Here is a 19,423-nt window from a genome sequence, read left to right as displayed (position 1 = left end):
GCCAGCCTCCCCAGAAGGGTGAGCAGGGCAGAGAAGCCCTGAAGTGGTAGTGAGGGGATGAGAGCCGAGTAGCCAACTTGTCAAGCACCCCCCTCCCCCCCCCCAAAAGGAGACCAGACTACTCAACTCAAATTTGGCTCCCCGTGACCAGAATGGTTTTTACTTGCTAAGGAGAAAACACACATTTATCTGCACACCCGTATATATAATTTTTTTGTTTTTACATTTAAATATAAAAATACTACTCTGCTTTGTGTTATAAATGGAGGACCAAACAACATGGAACTCTTTCTTTTAAGGTAGGGCTATCCATCCATTTATGCTGAGCTTGTCAGGGCATTCAGCCCCAGGCAAGGGAAGCACCACACTAGGAGATCTAGGGCATTTTCCTACCTGATTTCCCACCATTCCTTCTCCCCTAATTCTCACTTTTAATAGAAAGTTGGTTATAACCTTATAAGTAATGGAATTTCTCACCAAGAAAGGGAAATCCTAACCTTACCACAGAATCAAGCCCCCTGCCCCCCACTCAGCTACCACGCAGAGAAAGTCCTCCCCCTCCCTTCACAAATACTATGCTCTCTGTCCGGATAGCTATGCCTATTGGACAAACACACCTGATTAAATGGAAGCAGTGGTTATGTTTCCCCAACCCCACCCCGACTAACGCACTAGAAAGCTTCAGTGATAGGAAAAAAAATGGTGGGGGGGTAGGTGGGTGTGAGGAGATTAAGAACTTGACCCCTCTATCCTGGCCAAAGAAAACAAGAGTGAGGAATAAAAAAAGACCTTGACATCCCGCCCTTTGAGTTAACAGCTATTATAACAGGTGAGAGGGGCGAGAGTGGCAGCAGGATGTAGGATTAGGAGGGGTTTTGACGGCTGCAAGTCTAGTCCACTTAGTTTTTGTACTGGAAAGGCTCGTCGCCAGTTTCGTTGAGAAGACACGTGCGGATGAGGGCTTCTGTCACCGCAAAGGGGTCACAGTTGGCAGAGGGGCGACGGTCTTCAAAGTAACCCTTCTTCTCCTGGCCGACAGTCCGGGGAATGCGGATGCTAGCGCCACGGTTGGCCACACCGGCAGAGAAGTCGTTGATGTTGGAGGTTTCGTGGAATCCAGTTAGGCGCCGGGCGTTGTCCAGGCCCCCCTTGGGATCGTAGGCTCGGATGTGGTACTGGTGTCGCTTGCTTAGTTTCTCGATGGCCTCCTCAATGTACCTGGAGGAGACAGTTAAGATGAGGGTCCAACCCGCCACCAGGAAACCCGCCCTTCAAGGGCAGAGGAGCAGGTGTGGATCCAAGAATGGAGTGACTCATCTACCAAAGACTGTTGTCCAGGGTCTACTTCACCAAAACATGGCCCCAGGAGAACAAATTCTCCACAAGGGCAGCACTTTGCCTTGTAACCTGTGTCTCTTAGTGCTCAGAAGAGTGCTAGACATGCAGTAGATGGCATTTGTTGAATGAAAAGATCCCAGTCAAGGACTTTCTCCCACCCACAGGCATTGAATTCATTCATAAGCCTGTACGGTTACTAATTTAGTTCTTACTAAAGACTTTCAAATGCATTCATCTGTGTCAACTTTCCCCTATCAACATCCTTGAATCCTACTCCTAGAGTATTTTTGGGGTACTTTTCAAATAGAAACAAAATGACAGGATCAGAAGACAATTTTTGAAGCCAAGGGCTAAGGTACGAACTGAGAAGGCGGCTGACTCATCCCCGATACATCAAACCCTTGGCAAGTATTCTTGCAAAGAGAGTGAAACAGCCCCAGCAGGAGGCGGCACTCACTTCAGACCATTCTCCTCTCGCATGGCCTTGGTGCTGAAGTTGGTGTGGCAGCCGGCACCATTCCAGTTCCCAGGAATGGGCTTAGGATCAAAGGTGGCAATCACTCCGAAGTCTTCACACACACGATGCAAGATGAAGCGGGCCACCCAGAGATGATCTCCCATGTCGATTCCTTCACAGGGCCCTATCTGGAATTCCCACTAGAGAGAACGAGAAGACTGGCCTTTAAAGCAAAACCCACTGCTCACCCCCCAACCCAGAAGCTCTGACACGTGCACCCTTCTCACCCCTACTCCAAGCCACCTTGAGGACTTCGGGTTAAGGAGCCCTTAGCAGCCCTTGCTAGCAAAAGTCCCCACTCGCCTCTAGGTGGGGAAGGTGACGGACTAGAGCCATTTACCTGGGCAGGCATGACCTCGGCATTCGTACCCCCGATCTTGATGCCGGCATACAAGCAGGCCCGGTAGTGAGCCTCCACGATATCCCTGCCATAGGCTTTGTCTGCTCCCACACCACAGTAGTAGGGACCTGCAGAGGCGTCAAGATGGAAGGTCAAGAGGCAGGACATCAAGAAAATTCCTATCTATGTGAGATGCACGGCCCAAAGTCAGAAGTCAGAAAGCTCTCAACACTTGCTCTCTGGAATCACCATCCCTGCCTTCACCTGGAGGTGCAGGAGTGGAGTGCAGGGGGCCCTCCTGGCCACATTCTCAGTAGGGCCAAAGGTTTTCCCGCAATGTTAATGTCTCAACATCCACGTCTGGATTTGGGTAGCACGAGGGCTCTCTCTCTTTACAGTATTATTTCAGCCAATCTCAGAGACACTCCCTTAGCTTTTTGATCCACAAGGATTCACTCCCATCTCTGGAGAGAGAGACTTTCCTTGCTAATTAAGCACTTGGGGAGGAGCAAGATTCACCCCTCACCAAGGGGACTTACCTTGGGGCCCAGGGAAGCCGTTGGAAGGCCAACCAAAGGGATGCCCATCTGTGCCCATGAGAGTATATTCCTGCTCCATTCCAAACCAGGGGCGCTGGTTGCTCACCATGTCCATTATCCGTTTACAGGTGTGCCTTAAATTGGTCTCTAGGAAAAAGAAAGAGTCAACACACTATTAGAGACATATGGACAAATGTACTGAATCCCTGCATTGATGGGAAATACTCCTTGGACTCCAGGTACTTGAGATGTTGATTATAAGCTGAATTGACCCAGTGTTAACCTTTCTGTGCCCCGGTCGGTCGGTGTAAAAGGGGACGATGAGAGAAGCTATGATTATATATCTGCAGGGAGACTCTCAAAAGGCTTTATTTATAACTAAACTGGGTTACAACAGAGTCACATGGGAGTGGATCCAGAACAGAGTAAGTTTTCACCTTATCTGCAAGCTGGCTCCTTCCCAAATACCAAATGTCAGGCACGTAAACCCTCTATTCACAAAAGAACTGCTTCTAGCTGTCAGACTTATTCCTAGTTTCTCAAGCATTTAGAGCCAAATCTACAATTTTTATTGAGAGAATCATTTGCCTATTAAGAGCTTTACATTCCAGGAGAGCAGATAAAGTGCTAAGTTCTATAGTACTGGTTAGTACAAAAAAATAAAAATAAAATAAAATGCGACGAGCTCAACTGGGAACAATTTCTAACCCAGACCGGAACTTTATAGACTCATTATGGCTGTTTCACTATGTCCCAGGAACCATTTTAAGATCTCTACGTTACATCAAAGAAAACCCCCAACTTCGTTTTCCTAACAGCCCTGAGGTGGGTATTACGAGTCTCCATTTTCACAAATGAGAAAATGAGGCTCAGAGATGGTAGGTAGCCTGCCCAGGGTACAGCACAAGCAGCAAGGTCAGGAAACCCTGCTTGTCGACTTCAGAGCTCAGGCCCTTTACCACAATTTGATAATGCCTCTCAAAACAAAGACAAGTAAGGTCCAGAGTCACTAAGTGACTTGCCAAAAAGTCTCACTGGCTGAGTGTAGCAAGAGACTTCATGGAAGTGAGACTCCAGCTGAGCTTAAAAAGGTGAATGGTGGAGAACTGGGAGCAATGGGTATGCCAGACAAAAACCAAAGGTGCAGTTACAGCAAACCTCAAGGCAAACGTATGTTATCAGTGAACCAAGATGCTCTTATTTTAGTCAGTGGACAGAGAAAGAAGACAAGCTCTCTGGAATGAAAAGGCAACCAATATTTAACATACAATTCTTCTCAATCATTTGCACATATTAACTCAATTAATCCTCTAAACAACTTTATGAGACGGATTTCATTATTTTCCCCATTTTAAAATCGGGGAAGTGAAAAGTATAGGAGAAAAATAACTTGCCCAAGCTCATACCAAAGAAGTGGCAGATCTAGAACTCAAACCCAACATTCTCACTTCAGAATCCGTGTTCTTAAAATCTACAGGCAGGACGACTGTGACATGCGGCACTCCCCCAGCAGATTTAGAAGAATCCAATGTCGTTTTATGGAACCAACAATGGGAGGATGGACCATACAACCTCTCTGAACAAGGAAGTTCAGGATGGAGAGGTCCATGTCCAATCCTTCAGACTTCTAAGACAGTTCTGAGATGAGCTTGTCTTTCCAATACCGATCTTGGAATATCCTCTCCCGCCCACCTTTACAATGCATGGACTGGGGCGTCCATACCTATCCTATACACACCTGCAGGCTTTCGGTTGTACTTGAAGACTTCACAGAACACCAGCTTGTTGGGGTCCTTGCGGAAAGGGTCCCGAAACATGGCCGCAGGGACGAGATACATGTCACTGTTGGAGCCTTCGGATTGAAAAGTACTAGAGCCATCAAAATTCCACTCCGGCAACTCTGGGGTTAAAAAGAGAGGGGAAAATTATAGTTAAAATGCACAAGGAACTTTTCAGATCTTCACAAGATCTATACTCTCTTGTCCAGAAAGCCAGTGAGGCATGCATGACTGCCACTATTAACACGCAAACCCTGATGTTTGCAGGTAGCCCTACAGTCCTTCCTATCTGAGTTCCAAGTAAGACCACCACATCACTTTCCTAAAAGAAGTAACAGTCACAAGAACAACCTAAGAATGACGTTTCCTCTGTAAATAAGTCTACTGGACACCAAGGAGACAAACTGGATATCACCAGTCAGTCAGTCAGTCCTCATTTAAAGTATTGAAATCGGAGAAATAAAGATTCTCTGAGAGCCAACTCTGTTGCTTCTTTCTCTAATTCCTCCCCCCACTGTGTGACGGACTGTCCTAGTTCAAGTGGTGTCCTTATTTTAACAGATGAGGAAACAGACACCAGCCGGATGACTTATTCAATGGTGCTCCCATGTCACGTATCCACACTATGTTTTAAAGGCCAGTTCCTTCATCACTCCAGTTGACTATGAGTTCTCCCAAGGCAGAGACCAGACTCTCATCTTGTATTCCCAGGGCCTATCCAATACCTGCCACATAGCAGGTGCACAGTATACGCTTTATATTACAGTCATTCATTCATTTGCTCAAATGTGAACGTTATCAGAAGAGTAACCTAACCTAAAAGCAGGTAAAAGATGATGGACCACGGTCCCTTTCCAGAAGGAGAGTGGCTATGGTTTGTTCTAGACCAAAAGAATGAAGTTGTCACAACTCATATAATAGCTCCTGTAGGATAAGCAATCAGCCAGTTTAAGAATTTCCAGAAGTGGCATCAACTAAAAACTAATGATGGCTGGTCATAGAGACCACTTTAGGGTGTTTGTTTTGCATGTAGAACCTCAGTGACACATGAGTCTGAAACAGCATTCAAAGAGTTTGTAAAGTAGATGGCATAGTCAGGTGGTTTTCAAACTGGGTTCCTGGCCGTACCTTAGGGCCAATTAAGTAGGACTGCCCAAGTAAACAAAGTTTCCAACCCCTCTCGCCCCCAGACTTAGTCTCTCTTCCTTCAATATACTGGCTTACACGCAAGATTTCATTTAAATGAAGGGGTCCATTGCTGTTATGCTTGGAGGCAGTGTAGGAGCTTAATGTTGGTTGAATGAAGTCTGAAAAGTCCCGCCTTCGAAAAGCTTCACAAACAGAGGCCAAATCTAGTGGCTTGGTCTCAGGCTGCCGCCCACCCTCACGCTGCTCCCAGCCAGCTCAGTCTCTCACCTTCTATACACTTGGGCTCACAGTCCAGGGTCCGGGTCTTGCAGCGCAGTCCTTCTCCAGTACCATCAATCCAGATATACATAGCTTGGACTTTCTCACCCTGAGGCAGGGACATGTACACCTGCTTGATGCCTTTGTTCAAGTGGGAGCTCGCCGAGGTGGCCATGGTGGAAGGTGTTCTGGAGAGAGACAAAATAAAATAAGAACACCAACTCCAAACAGATCCTCTGACGCAATAAGGACAACTAAATCAAGAAGCAGCGGGAGTGGTGGCCCCTCCCTATTTAACTTGCTTTCAGGGAGATTAAACTTTTATACTAGACAAAAGTCTCCTTACAAGCTTCCTCAAGCCAGAATCTAAACTTGTGAGCACTAAGCTCTACTTTTTGCAGTTTATCAGAGGTAGAGGAATTGTTTCATTTTTCACACTAAGATACTAGAGGGAGAAAAAAACCCCAAAACACAATGAAGATACAAAAGTTCTGAAACAAAGTCTGCCGAACAGACATCGTCTCCAAGTAAAATCCAGCCACAGAAAGGCTTGGCTGCTATGATCTCTGGGTTAAGTCTTCCCTTTTCCTTACACCCCAGAGGATATCTCAGTAAACAGTGCTTTTGAAGATTCCTCCACCCTTCCAAAAAACAAACACCCCCCCCCCATTTAGTTGGTAGGATGAAACAAGGGGGCTAGCTAGAAGATTTAAGAGACTGGTGGCTTCCTAGAAGAACAGCAGTTATTACAATTACCAAGATGTAAAAATAGCCAATCCAAGCTGGATTCTAAGATACACGATGGCATAATTTGCATCAGTCTGAGGCAAAGTTCTCACTTCAGACAGGAGATTTAAGTTTGACCAGATTCCACCAGAGAGCTTTTCAAGTAATTAAGAAATTCCCACGTCTAAATCAAAAAGCTCTGGGGTTTCAAAAGCTGAGGCATGCTAAAAACTGTGAGGCTCCACCGCAAAACCCCTGAAAGAAGAGACACTGAAGCCACAAAACCAAACCTCAACATTAAGAGGACGTTCTACCCCTCCCTCTGCTGTCGACAGCCCAGGGTGGCTGGAAAGGGAACACACTGTTCTCCTCCAATGACTTGGGTAACTTTCTGAAGTACAGTGGCAAAGTTTCTATGGGCAACCGTCCATGTTTGCCCAGCTGAAAACATAACTGCTTCTCCCTCCAACAGCCTCACCCTTCCCCCCCCCCCCCCCGAAAGCGGAGAAGCTGTCTGTCAAACAGTGTTACCAGACAACCACTACCTTTGCCTACTCCCTGTAGAAGACTTGGTCAGTCAAATCCCACCCCCGACGCCCATCCTGCCTTTAAAAGCCAGAGGGAGCAATCCCTGACCCTTTCAGCTCCCACTAAAAGCTATAACCCGGTCTCTGGCTTTCGTCCCCAACCTGTTACACCTCCAATTTCAAACCACGCTGTCTCTCTTTAAGCCTCAGCTCCTGCTCTTTTTGGTGACGAGTTGCAATGCCAACAGCCTAGTCTACTATATCAACTGGTGCCGCCGAGGTGCCAAGATTACGTGGTGGGTGCTGGGAGGGATGGGATTCTGCAGTTTTTAGCTGTTTCTGCAGATGCAGTGGGAGCCGGGGTCCTCATCCCTGCTCCTCACTCACCCCAGCCACATAAGGTCAACGGTATCGCTGCCCTCCTTAGCCTTTCTCCTTTTCGAGTGGCGTTCGCGCCTCTCGTGGGTCTCCGGCTCTCGCTGGTCCAGGCACCGGAGCTTTCTGGGCGAGGGAGACGGAGAGGGAGAGGGAGTTGGAGAGCGGTAGGGATCGGACCGGGACGAGCTGGAATGCGAAGGCTGGTGGGTCAACGTCTCGATCTTGACTCGCGGTTTCTCTCTGGCGCTCACTGAGTAGGCGACGAAGCCGAAGCAGTTGGAGGGGGACCCCGAGGACCGAGACTCCAGGTCGTCACCTTCGTTCGTGGTCTTCTTCACGGATTTGCGGCCAGGGGAGGATCCCCGCTTCCCGCCCCCGGGGTGGTTGGGATAATCCACTTTGAGAGCAGCCCTTTCCCACAGAAAGGTCCCGAAAGTCGGCGCCCCGCCCCTTGGGCCCCCGTCTGGATCTCAGGGCCTAGCCGAGGGGGCCATCCCTCTCCAAGGACAGGGCTAGGAGGGGCGGGGGATGGGGACATCCGCCAGAGGGACAGCGTGCCGCTGCTGCCCCTGTCCGGCCGGCCAGTCCTCTCCACCCGCCGCGCCCGCCGGCCATGCCGCATCCCGGGCTCCCCATTGTTCAGTCACAGGGGTAGGCCCCCGGGAGCCCGCGGCGGGAGCGGGCCGCAACACAGACGCTCACTGCCCCTCGCCTCCGCGCAGGCGGCTAACCGCGACGACCGCCCCAGGGCCCGCCTCCGCGGAGGAAGAGAGCGAGGCTCCAGCAGGGCACCACTCCATCCACCACGCACACCACATGGCCGAGCCGGGGGCGCCGGGCCCGGGCAGTGCCTCCACAGCTCGCCCTGCCGAGCGACATCCAGGGGCGGCGCTTGGGGCTGCAAGCAGCTGAAGGAAGATCAAAACAACTCCCCGCCCTTCTCGAAGCCCTGGCGACTCGCGCGCCCCGCCATCGCCGACCCAGACCCGCCGGGAGGCACGGGCGGCGGAAGCAAGCGGGAGGGCCCGCAGGCCGGGGCGCAGAGTAGAGGCTGGAGGTGGGAAGGGGCCGAACCGAGCTCAGCCGATCGGTCAGAGCGCGGCGGCTCGCGACACTTCCGAGCCCCCCGGGCCGGCCAGGCGCTTACCTATGCGGCGAGCAGGCGGCAGGGTGGGCAGGCTGCGAGAGCGAGGTGCGGAGAGGAGAGGCGAGGAGGCCGGAAGAACTGCTTACACAGCCGGCTCTTCTCCCATTCTCAGCTCTGCTGGGCCGTCTGCGGCCCCGCACGCTTTATCTGCAGCCGGGGCCGCCCCCGGCGCCCTGATTGGCTCCCAGAGGCCCGGAGCCCGGGCGGATCAGCTGATGCGCGTCCCGGCAACTCGGCCATTGGGCGAGCCGCCGAGCGGGCGCCGCCGGGGTGGGGGCGATCCGGCCCGGGAAAGAAAGAAAGAGAAAGGGCGGTGGGGGAAGGGGGTGTGGGGGAGGGGAGCGAGGAAGGGCGGGGCGGCGGCGGCGGCGGCGGAGGGCCCAGTGCCTGCCGGGAAGGACCCCGCCGGCCCGGGCTGCCGCGCAGCGACGCGGCGCCCCCGCCCGCCCGGCCTGGGGCCGGCCCCGCAGCCCAGTATTGCATTCAGGTCGGATATTTTGCGGGAGAGTTCTCTCTTTTACTAGGTCACACTGCACGCCCCAGAGCTCCCAGAGGAAATTCTGACCCACGGGCACCCACTTTTGCCTTTTGTTGTTAGAGAACCCCCGGCCCCCTTTCCCGGCCCTCGGGTCAAGTTTGTGAGGGAGCTCGCGGGGTGGGGGAAGCCCTGGGCTCGCCGCAGTCGTGGCCAGGCGTCGGAGGGGGCGGCGCAGACAGGGGCCATGCCGGAGGTCTCTCGGCGGGTTTGGGGATGTGGACAGAAGTCTAGGATCTCACATTGGTAGTGAAAGTGCTGTGTTTTGTCTCATTCCATAGAAGGGATCCTGGCGGGCGGAGACACAAGTCGGGAGACCTGATTCTGCCTCTGCCACACCTGAGGCAATTCTCGCAGCCTCTGGGCCCAAGTTCCCTCATCTATAAATAAAGCGGAACTTCCCTGGTGGTGCAGTGGTTAAGAATCTGCCTGCCAATGCAGGGGACACAGGTTCGAGCCCTGGTCCGGGAAGATACCACATGCCGCGGAGCAACTAAGCCCGTGCGCCACAACTACCGAGCCTGCGCTCCAGAGCCCGTGAGCCACAACTGCTGAGCCCATGAGCCACAACTACTGAAGACCACGCGCCTAGAGCCCGTGCTCTGCAATAAGAGAAGCCACTGCAATGAGAAGTCCGCGCACCGCAACAAAGAGTAGCACCCGCTCTCTGCAGCTAGAGAAAGCCCGTGCGCAGCAGCAAAGACCCAACGCAGCCAAAATAAATAAAATAAAATAAATTAATTAAAAAAATAAAATAGAGTGGTTCAAGAAAGGACCTTAAGAGTCGCCCATCAGATTTGAAATTCTGTGCAGTAAAGCGGTTAAAGAAAGGACCTTAAGAGTTGCCCATCAGATTTGAAATTCTGTGTGCGAACTGTTTCCCGAGGACAGCTGAAAGGAGGGTGAAGTCTTGGCATCTCCTCTTCGAAGCTCAGGGTATGTCAAAAATTTAGAATTCCTGAAACGAATTCTGTCTGTTTTTGTTTGTCAAGTAATTTATTGCACGTTTTTGTAATATGGAAAATGAGAATCAGTACCCCTTTCTCCTCTCTCCTTATAGCCTTACTATGATAGTTGAGAAAACGTGTATGTGTATGTGAACACAGTCTTGAAGTGGATGCTTGTCAACAGATACACAATAACTATATATATATGTATACAACACATACACAACACACACGTGAATGTAATGTTTTCATTTCTACCAGTGCTATTACTTGATCATACTATTTTTATTGCCTGAATCCATCTGATGGTGTCTAGCCTTTATTGCATCTTTCAAGAGCCCCAGTATTTGAGACTTCGAGGTTTTCTATTTGAAGACTAAGAAGTCATGTTTCCAGGGCCTTTGGAAGAGGAAGGGAAGAAGTTTGCACTTCTGGTTATTTTTTGTACCACAAATATGGAAAAGAAATGTTGCCTGTGACCACACACACATAACTTGGCTTCTTTGGTCAACATCCCTTCCCTGTGAGAGTATGTCTAACACTGTAGTGATTTAAAATGAGAGATGCAAGATTCATCTCAAACAGGGGCTTTTGGTATGTTTCAGACAGGTAACATTGTGGACCAGGTAAGTCGCCTTGCAAGTGTAAGGGATTCCATCCTTTATGTGATCCTTCGATATGATGGTTAAAAGCTGGGCTTCAGTTCAGGCAACGCAGGTTCAGATCTGGGCTTTACTTCTTACCAGCTTTGTGTTGGGGTAGATACTTAGCGCTAGAGCCTCAGATTCCTTGCCTCCAAAATAAGAATAACGGCTACCTTGTATATTGTAAGGATTAATTGTGATGGCACATGCATATAGTAAATTTTTAGAAAAGAGCAATAATAATTATTATAGGTCAAGATAATCTGATGGGATTGGATTCTTTCTTTCCCCACCACAACCTGTGAAGTACAACTTCCTAACTTCGTGTAATGCTCTACCGTTGGTTTTATGAGAGTGGGCTTAGACCTGATAGCAAACTGAGATGTCTTCATTCCATTTCTTTCTGTGAGGTCTTGAGTTTAAATTGTTGAGGAGGGGGCGTGAGGGAGGGGAAGAGTCATGTTCTTGTTTTAAAAAATGTTAATTTCCAGTTGCCAAACTGCCAGAAGTGAGCCAGAGCTTTTTACTGTACTTGTCACCACCAGCACCCGAGGTGGGGATGGCACACAGAATAGAAAATGGAAAAGTAGGAAGCATGTGCAGTTCTTAAAGCTTCTAGTCTGTGGGTGCCTGCCGCCCTTGCTGGTGTCTTAACCTCCCTGAGCAGCTTATTCATCTTAGTGCCCCCCAGGAGTGTCCAGGGTGAGTGGTCGAAACCGATGTTTGTTGACCACACAGAAATGACAGCGGCCCCATCAAGAGAACATGTGCTTTGAGCTGCTTTTCCAAGAATGGAAATGGATTTGCTTTGATCCATTCACGTGACGGGGGCATACTTTGTGAGGGTTAGGAAGGTAATACATGACTACTGAGTTTTTCAGGCAGAACAAGAAGCCTTGTCCCCCTTAGTCAGCACCATACTTACTTAACCCAACCGAATTAGGGCCCAAATGAGTCCAATGATTGTTCAGGGAACCTTAAAAGAGTATGAGGGAAGAAAAAGCAGAAGAAAGCCCTTAAACTAGCTGGTTCGCCCCCAGAAACCCAGACTGTACTTTTAGAGAAGTTAGAAGTAGAATGGACTGTTTGATCCTGTTTGACTTTGCTGTGTCTGCTGCCCTTTGTTCTCTTTCTCCTTCTTCCCTAAATTGCTACCCGCCCACATTCTCCACTCGCTCCCTAAAAAGCATTAGAGCACTTGAACGATGAACTCTTCTGTCTCCTGGTACACCCAGTATCAAAGCACACAGGGGATTCTGTTACGTGTGCTTTGAAGTCAGGTTTTTCCTCTCTTAGAATAGAGCAGCTGTGTCCAAGGGGTGGGTGGAGTGGGAGAGAAATATCACAGGTAAAAATTTGGTTCCAAATCTGCAGAAATGACTGGGGACTGAAAAAAAGCATTTCTTCAGTGTTGTTCTGCTGCTTGAAATAAAGGCCTTGTCTTGGGTGGGCTTTACCTGTGAGTTCTCTCAATTTCTTTCACTCTCTTTTAAAGGACCCGTTCTCACTCTGCAGGTCGTAAGCCCTTAATCTAGTGATCTGAGCGTGCCTTCCCAGGGCCTGTGTGGTTGGTTGCCTTGCACTCATTGGAGACAAGATTTGGGGTAAGGCTCAAACGTACTCAAACCTTCAACCAGAACATGTAGTTTGGGAAATGGAGTTTTTCCAACATTTGAATGATTTCAGTAGGCGTTGAACAAAACCCTTAACTTAGACTAAAGAGACATAGCTGAGACTCAGGCTTGAGGAACACCCTGGAAACCCAACCCAGAATTATAAATTTTTTTTTCAATAAACCAACGCCAGTTCTTTCCAAAAGAATAGACCATTGTATATCTTAAAGCAAAACAAAAATAAAACAAAAGAAAAAGAAACAGCCTTGGAAGTTGATGTCATTACTCTTAAAGCACATTTTGGGGAAAAGCTGCAATTGACCAAGCCTTCAAATTTCACAGTGCACAATTAAAGAAGAAAAGACCAGGTTTTACGTCAATTTGGTATCTAACACTGAACCCAGAGGAATTGTTCTTTATCTGTTTTCTGATTGTTTGATATTCTTAAGCTCAGGTTAGGAAATTAGAAATTCAAGTCTCAGCTTTTTTTTGTCTGATTTGAGTTTTGTTGAAGGCCCCTGGAAACCATTCAAATATAGAGAACACTTCGTTTCCCAGCCTACACCTTATGATTGAAGGTTTGGGTCTGAGCCCTACCCCAAATCTTGTCTCTAATAGGAAACTGCTTGGAGAGTTGGGAGGAATTAAGTTCATCTTAGCTAACGACATGGTAAAATAAGTGCTACTGAGAAAATTACAGCTGTATAATTCTAGAATGAACCTTCAAATAATTCTAGCTGACCAGTGAGGAAGCTGAGGACGTGCTCACTTGCAGTAGTTAGCTGGATTCACCTTAGTGCAGTATTTCACAGGCTAATATGCTTCCAAGGTGCAATTCCCTTGAGAGCCTTTTTCTGTTTCCCTTCCTTCAGCCTTCTCGGGCTGTGGATGATGCATTCCTGGGCCACCACCTCTAAACTCCGAAATCCCTACTGTACCCGCTAAGGAAAGTACCCTGTCCAGGAACCAACTAGTTTACCTCTGAATCCTGCATAGTGGCTTACCCAGTGCCTTACATACAATGGACATTCAATATATTCTTTGGGAATAACTAGATTACCAGGGGGAAAAGTGCTGTATGACAGGTTCTTTTTAAAGTAATCTTTGGAGATCATTTTGTGTATTTAATAATCTGTTTCATTGTTTTGTGAATCTGGGATCTTCACAGAGAAATTTTCTTCCTATTCTCAAGGTATGTGTGGATTTATCTTTGTTCTCTAGATTGATTGGAACATTATTGAAGCTTATTTAGAAGTTTAGGAAATTTAGCATTGTGGTCAAAAACTGACTAGGATCAGAGTGTGTCCTGGAGTTGGTACTTTTCCCAAAGATATCCTCAACTGGATCCACAGCTCATCCTCCCTCACTCCTATCCCATTAGTTGATTTGAATCCTTGTTTATTTCACATTTCCACGCCAAATATTAGCGGGAAGCAAACAGCGCTTGGGTACATTTTCTGGATATTTGGACAATACGTAAACTTGGCTCTATATTTTTCCTGACCTCCTTTCCCCTCCCCCCACTTTTTTTGAACCGGTTCTTAGGAGACTTTTTACTGGGTTGGAGAGTTAGAGGCTTGGCTGGGGCGATGTGAATATAGTGCCCTCTGGTGGAATTTTGTGAGAATTGCAAATCTCTCCCCCCAACCCTAAGAGTGTTTGAGAAGTCTTTTCTTGGCTGGCCTTCAAGGGGAGGGCTTCTCTGTTACATCTCAAATACTATAGTAAATTAATAGCATGCAAGTTTATTACCTACACTGGATATTTTAGAGATATTGTGTGGGGGATATCAATTGATCACTTGAGGTTTATCATAAAATTAGGCCTCAAATGACTAGAAATGGGCAGCTGGCAGCACCTGTGCTTTTTCATCATCTGACGTCAATGTGTATGAGAGGTAGACAAAAAAGGGGTTCCCCCAAAAAAGGTAATTGGAAAGAGTCTAGGGACCAAGAATTAAGGGAAAATAGCAGGGATCAGAAAACTTGGTCACAACAGTTGTTATCGTCAGCCCTCACTAGGATCTGAGCCCAGACATTTAAGACCCAGCTAGAGGTTGAGAGTCTGTCAGACTCTGATTGATCGCCTTCCCGCAACAATTTGTAGAGAGGTCCCACGGTGGTCGTGTAACATGGAGCTTCTCTGGACCCTGTTAGCTTCCAGCTGGGAAGGTAACAACAATGCCAAGAGGAAGAGACGCCATAGGTTCCCAACAGGCACAAAGCATCGATCATCACATGCCAGCAGAAGAAGGTGGTGACAAACATGATGTCAATGAGGTCATCATCCTGCCCCGGGTAGCCGGTGCCTGGTTTGTACAGAATGAAGCCGGCCTGTACCAGCCAGAAGCCCATGATCTGAAACAGAAAGGTCTCGATCACTGAGAGTTGAAACGTGTCGGGAACCCACAGCTGTACGGTCAACACCAGCATGAGCAGCAACACCACCAAGATGAGCACAGAGTGAACCTGCAGCTCCACCCCTGCTGAGTCCTGAACATGTGACACCAGCAACAGCAGGAGCACATAGAAAGTCAGCACCAAGGTCCCTTCTTCTAGGGGCACACAGTGCTGAGGCAGCAAGTTCTTGCTCACGACCTCTACACAGCCGCTGAGGGTGAGAAGGATGTACATGGTGACATGCTGCCACTCTTTGGCGTACATGACTCTCAGGGGCAGCTCCCTGTTCATCAGTATCAGCCCTCTCTTCATGCAGCTTATCTCATACACTAACAAGCCGGAGCCAGCCAGCGTCTTCAGCAAACCACCGTAGGATATTTTCCACAGCCTGGCCCATCTCCCCTTATTCTTGGGAGGTGATGAAGGATACAGGAAAGAGTCACTGAATATCACAGCTTTGGAGACCACTACTGCTTGATACAGTCCATATGAGAGGAGAAACAGCCCTGGGTACGCATGACCGATAAAGGTTCCCATTGAACTAGAAATCCCTCTAAAGAAGGTGAGAAGAGTAAAACGAAGGCACGTCCACACCTTCAGGGGCCACTTCAAGATCTGGACTTTGGAAGGAATTGCCTTCCACCAACTTTTATCATTTCGCCCCACCCACTGCTCCCCCGCAGAGAGGAAATGCTTCTTGAAACAAGCCTATGACTTTGGTGGTGTAAAGCCTCATTGCTCCATTCCATTCTGGGACGTTGGGGACTAACTGGCTTCAGCCAAAGAAGACAGCTGGTGAATGTGCCTTTAGGGGCCTCTAGGGCCCTTGGGGCGCTTCTGGTCATACTTGTCCCTTTCTCCTATGGCTTCCTTCCCCTGGTACTGCCCAGCACTCAGAGAAGGGCACAGAAGCATGGGATGGGGTTAGGGGTTGCCATGGTCTCCAGAGGAAGCCTGGGCACTCACAAATCCTCAGTTTCCTTTGGTATCTCTCAGACATAACTTTGGCCTGATTACAAAGTTTTCTTTCTGGACACATATATTTAAAAACATTTGGATATATGAGCATGTTTCGTACCTATCTGGCTTTTCTTCTTTTATAGACACGTTCTGAGGATCACCGAGAAAGGTCCCTTCCTCTCCTCCCCTTATCTTTTCACCCCCCCACCTTTGTCTCCCCACTTCAGCATTTCTACTGGCCAGTAAATGGATCTGAAAAGCTAACTTTTGATACTGATTTCAGGAACAGTGGGTATTTTGTACTGTGTCAACCTAACTAAGCTTGAGCCATGTTTCCTAGAGTTACCTTCCTTCTATGATTCCAGATTGAGTTGGCTGCAAGAGAAGTTTACAAGAGAACCTAAAGATGGAAATGAAGCAACCTAAGACACTCTGAAGGTGTAGGGTACCAGGCGCCACTGCAGTTCACGCGTTCAGTTACTGATCTGCTGGCTCAACTCCTTGGCATGGACAGCCAGGCCTACAGCTCCCTCAGCTTCTCTTTGTGCGAAGGGCACCAGCTGCTTCTGCAGGCCACCTGCCACTGAAGTATGAGGTGATGAGAGGAAGACAGAGGCTTCAGTCTATCTTCGTAAGCTGCAGTTTGTCCTTACTCTTCCCCAACTTCGTGTAATGTACTTCTTCCTGACTGCTGCCAATTTGAGCTGAAATGGCCTCCACCCCATCACACAGAGAGGCAAGAGCCTTCCATAGACTTCCTCACTACAAATGTGTCAGGTCTAATATCCATAAGAAATCCATATTCCCATGATCTATCCCTAACTGATGCAAGGGATTAAGGTGTCATCCCTAAAATGTAGATACCGTTGAGAGGAGTGACTCCAGTGAGCTAGTGTTGGCCATTTGGATTTTAATGTGAATTAGCCCATCAGCTTCATTTATCTATGACTCTGCTAGTGTCTAATGCACCTCAGAAGACAGAGTCCTAGGTATTGGGTAACAGCCAGCTGAGTATAAGGCAGAGAGGATGGTGAAGAACAAAGTACAGATAATGTGAAGCTCACAGTGGTTCTGGGTTTACTGTGGAAGGTACATGGCATAGGAATTTCTCTGGGGGTTATAATAACGCTGAGGGGAGAAGTTCACTGCTCAACGTGAACGGTACTGACGTCACAGTTTTCTGCATAATCATCTGTCCTTATGGTACAAGTAATGCTGTGGGGCAGAGAGGCAGCACCCGTATGCTGACAGCGCCCCTAGTGAAGAGGAGGAGAACTTACACACAGGTCACAGCACTGCCTCTGAGACCTCACTCCTACCCAACTACCTACACTTCCGCAAGTCCACTTAATTCCAGAAAAAGTTAAAATCTCTTTCTGACCTTGAGGATGACAATAATTCAGATTTCTTCTTGCTATTTAGAGGTTTGGTGGGGCTAGGGATTTGAGTGTGAAGGGAAATTAGAAAAGCAAAACTTAATTCATCTTTCTGGGGGAATTTTCTAACTTTAAATTTTAAAATTAAGTATTTTTATTCAATTAATATACAGTCATTATAGAAAAGTCAGATAAAATGCATCAGCAAAAAGAAGAACGTTACAAATCATCTAATTTCATAATCTGGAGGTGACCGTTTTTACCACTGAGGTGTAGAAACACAGTTCTAAGAAAGCAGCATGAAGAATGGAAAATGCATCGATGGAAGTCAGAAATCTGCCTTCTCACTCCAGTTCCCCTTGATTTGCTGCATGTCATACCCCTCATCTAAAAAAAGCTGAGTGTTGAACTTAACTTTCTATTAAAGTGAAAATAAAAGGGCATGAATATGGTTGCACAGAAGTGAACATGTTTATCTTCTGTCTTCTCCCTTTTGGTGAATTATCAAAACACTGGGAGAGCTCTGTAGTGCTCAATGCTCAGAGGTAAGAGATTCAAAGGGAAAATCTGAGTGACGCTTCTGAAGTCGTCAGGAGGAGAGAACCCGAGGGATTCTCTTAGGTTCTTGGATTTGCTCTGGGAGAGGCACAGGGTCCATCGCTCCTCTATGTATCAGCAGGACCGGGACAGGAAGCATGTGGTTACAGGCCTCAAGAGGAGCCACATTTGGTTGCTTTTAATGTTGCTTCTAGTACTTCGAGGCTGTGGTCCTAGTAAGGTGGGTGCAGCAGAGCTTTCTCCAGCTCCTATCCCCCTCTCCCCAGTTGTTCCTGCAGCTGTGAGTCAGGGGTCAGAAGAGGAGAGAGAACAGCAGCACTGACCCCAGAGCAATGTGAGGTTGAAAGTGGAACATATGAGGACAAGGGGCCCCACTTCAGGTCCCGTCCGGGTTGCTCAGGCCCCACCTTGGCCAGGCACCAGGGCAGCATGTTGTTCATTAAAACGTGAACATCCTGACCAAGACTTTGAAGATAGGAATCGCCCATCCCAAACCAGACACTCACTGCCCACAAGTAGCCAACAAGGAAGCGAAGGGTGGTGAATGATTAGCAGAGCTGGCAGACAGCTCCAGAGTCTGTGGACACCAAGTACCTGGAAAGAGTTTCCTAAGACAAACTCAGCTTGACCACAGGAGCCCACAGAGGTCCTTCATGGCCTGGCTGCTCCATGGCGAAACTCCCCCTCAGACCTGTTTCCCCCACCGCCATGTTCTTGAGGGGCCCCAGGCACAGCCACTGCCACTTGTCTGGCATGAAATGCCAGGATGAGCCAGAATGCCTTCAGGAATTCAGTACATATGAATTTACTAGCTGCTGTGGATTCTGCTGAACACAGCAGGCATATAAAAAAGTATATGATGTAGTTCTTATCCACAAAGGGCTTACAATTTGAAGGCACACATCTCTACACACACTCAAACACACATACACAAACACAACATATAGAGAACTATTTAGACTACCTTGGTTCCACAGAAATCAAATGTCATGTATGTAATTTTTAATTTTCTAAAGCATTTGATAAAATTCAACATCCATTCATGATGAAAACTCTTACCAAAGTGGGTACAGAGGGAACATATCTCAACGTAATAAAATAAAACTCTTACCAAAGTGGGTACAGAGGGAACATATCTCAACGTTTATGACAAACCCATGGCCAGCCTAATACTCAATGGTGAAAAGCTGAAAGCCTTCCCACTAAAATCTGGAAGGAGGTAAAGATGCCCACTCTCACCACTTCTATTCAACATAGTATTGGTAGTCCTAGTCACAGTAATCAGACAAGAAAAAGAAATAAAAGGTATCCAAATTGGAAGAGAAAAAGTAAAATTGTCACTATATGTAAATGACATGATAGTATATATAGAAAACCCTAAAGACTCCACACAAAAACTACTAGAACTAATAAATGAATTCAGCAAGATAACAGGATACAAGATTAACATGCAGAAATCTGTTGCATTTCTTTACACTAATAATCAAATATCAGAAAGAGAAAGTTTAAAAAAAAATCCCTTTTAAAATCGCATCCAAAAAAAATACTTAGGAATAAACCTGACCAAGGAGGTGAAAGACCTATGTGCCAAGAACTATAAAACAATGATAAAGGAAACTGAAGAGGACACAAATAAATGGAAAGATATCCTATGCTCTTGGACTGCAAGATTTCATATTGTTAAAATGGCCATA

The 19,423-nt window shown here is 47.6% G+C and overlaps 2 protein-coding genes across 3 annotated transcripts; both read right to left on the bottom strand.

The window, feature by feature from the left end:
* Window positions 1-774: 774 nt before the first annotated feature.
* Window positions 775-8,901, bottom strand: GLUL (glutamate-ammonia ligase). 2 transcript variants are annotated; one of them, XM_029227450.1, is made up of 8 exons: window positions 8,698-8,818; window positions 7,560-7,673; window positions 5,929-6,107; window positions 4,473-4,634; window positions 2,735-2,881; window positions 2,196-2,323; window positions 1,796-1,995; window positions 775-1,218 (listed from the first exon to the last, which is right to left on the bottom strand). In XM_029227450.1, the coding sequence occupies exons 2-8, from the start codon at window positions 7,568-7,570 to the stop codon at window positions 900-902; spliced, it is 1,146 nt and encodes a 381-aa protein (XP_029083283.1). In that variant the 5' UTR covers window positions 7,571-7,673; window positions 8,698-8,818; the 3' UTR covers window positions 775-899. The 2 variants fall into 2 exon arrangements, with proteins under 2 accessions (XP_029083283.1, XP_029083284.1); XM_029227451.1 differs by lacking the exon at window positions 7,560-7,673 and having other exon boundaries at window positions 8,698-8,901.
* A 5,511-nt stretch (window positions 8,902-14,412) lies between these two features.
* On the bottom strand, window positions 14,413-15,372 carry TEDDM1 (transmembrane epididymal protein 1). Its single transcript, XM_029227217.1, has one exon. It carries the CDS (start codon window positions 15,370-15,372, stop codon window positions 14,413-14,415), a length of 960 nt encoding a protein of 319 aa, XP_029083050.1.
* Between the last annotated feature and the right edge of the window lie 4,051 nt (window positions 15,373-19,423).

Source organism: Monodon monoceros, unplaced genomic scaffold, assembly GCF_005190385.1.
Source record: "Monodon monoceros isolate NGI ecotype Baffin Bay Population unplaced genomic scaffold, NGI_Narwhal_1 Super_Scaffold_18, whole genome shotgun sequence".
NCBI lineage: Eukaryota > Metazoa > Chordata > Mammalia > Artiodactyla > Monodontidae > Monodon > Monodon monoceros.
This window is presented reverse-complemented; position numbering and strand designations above follow the sequence as displayed.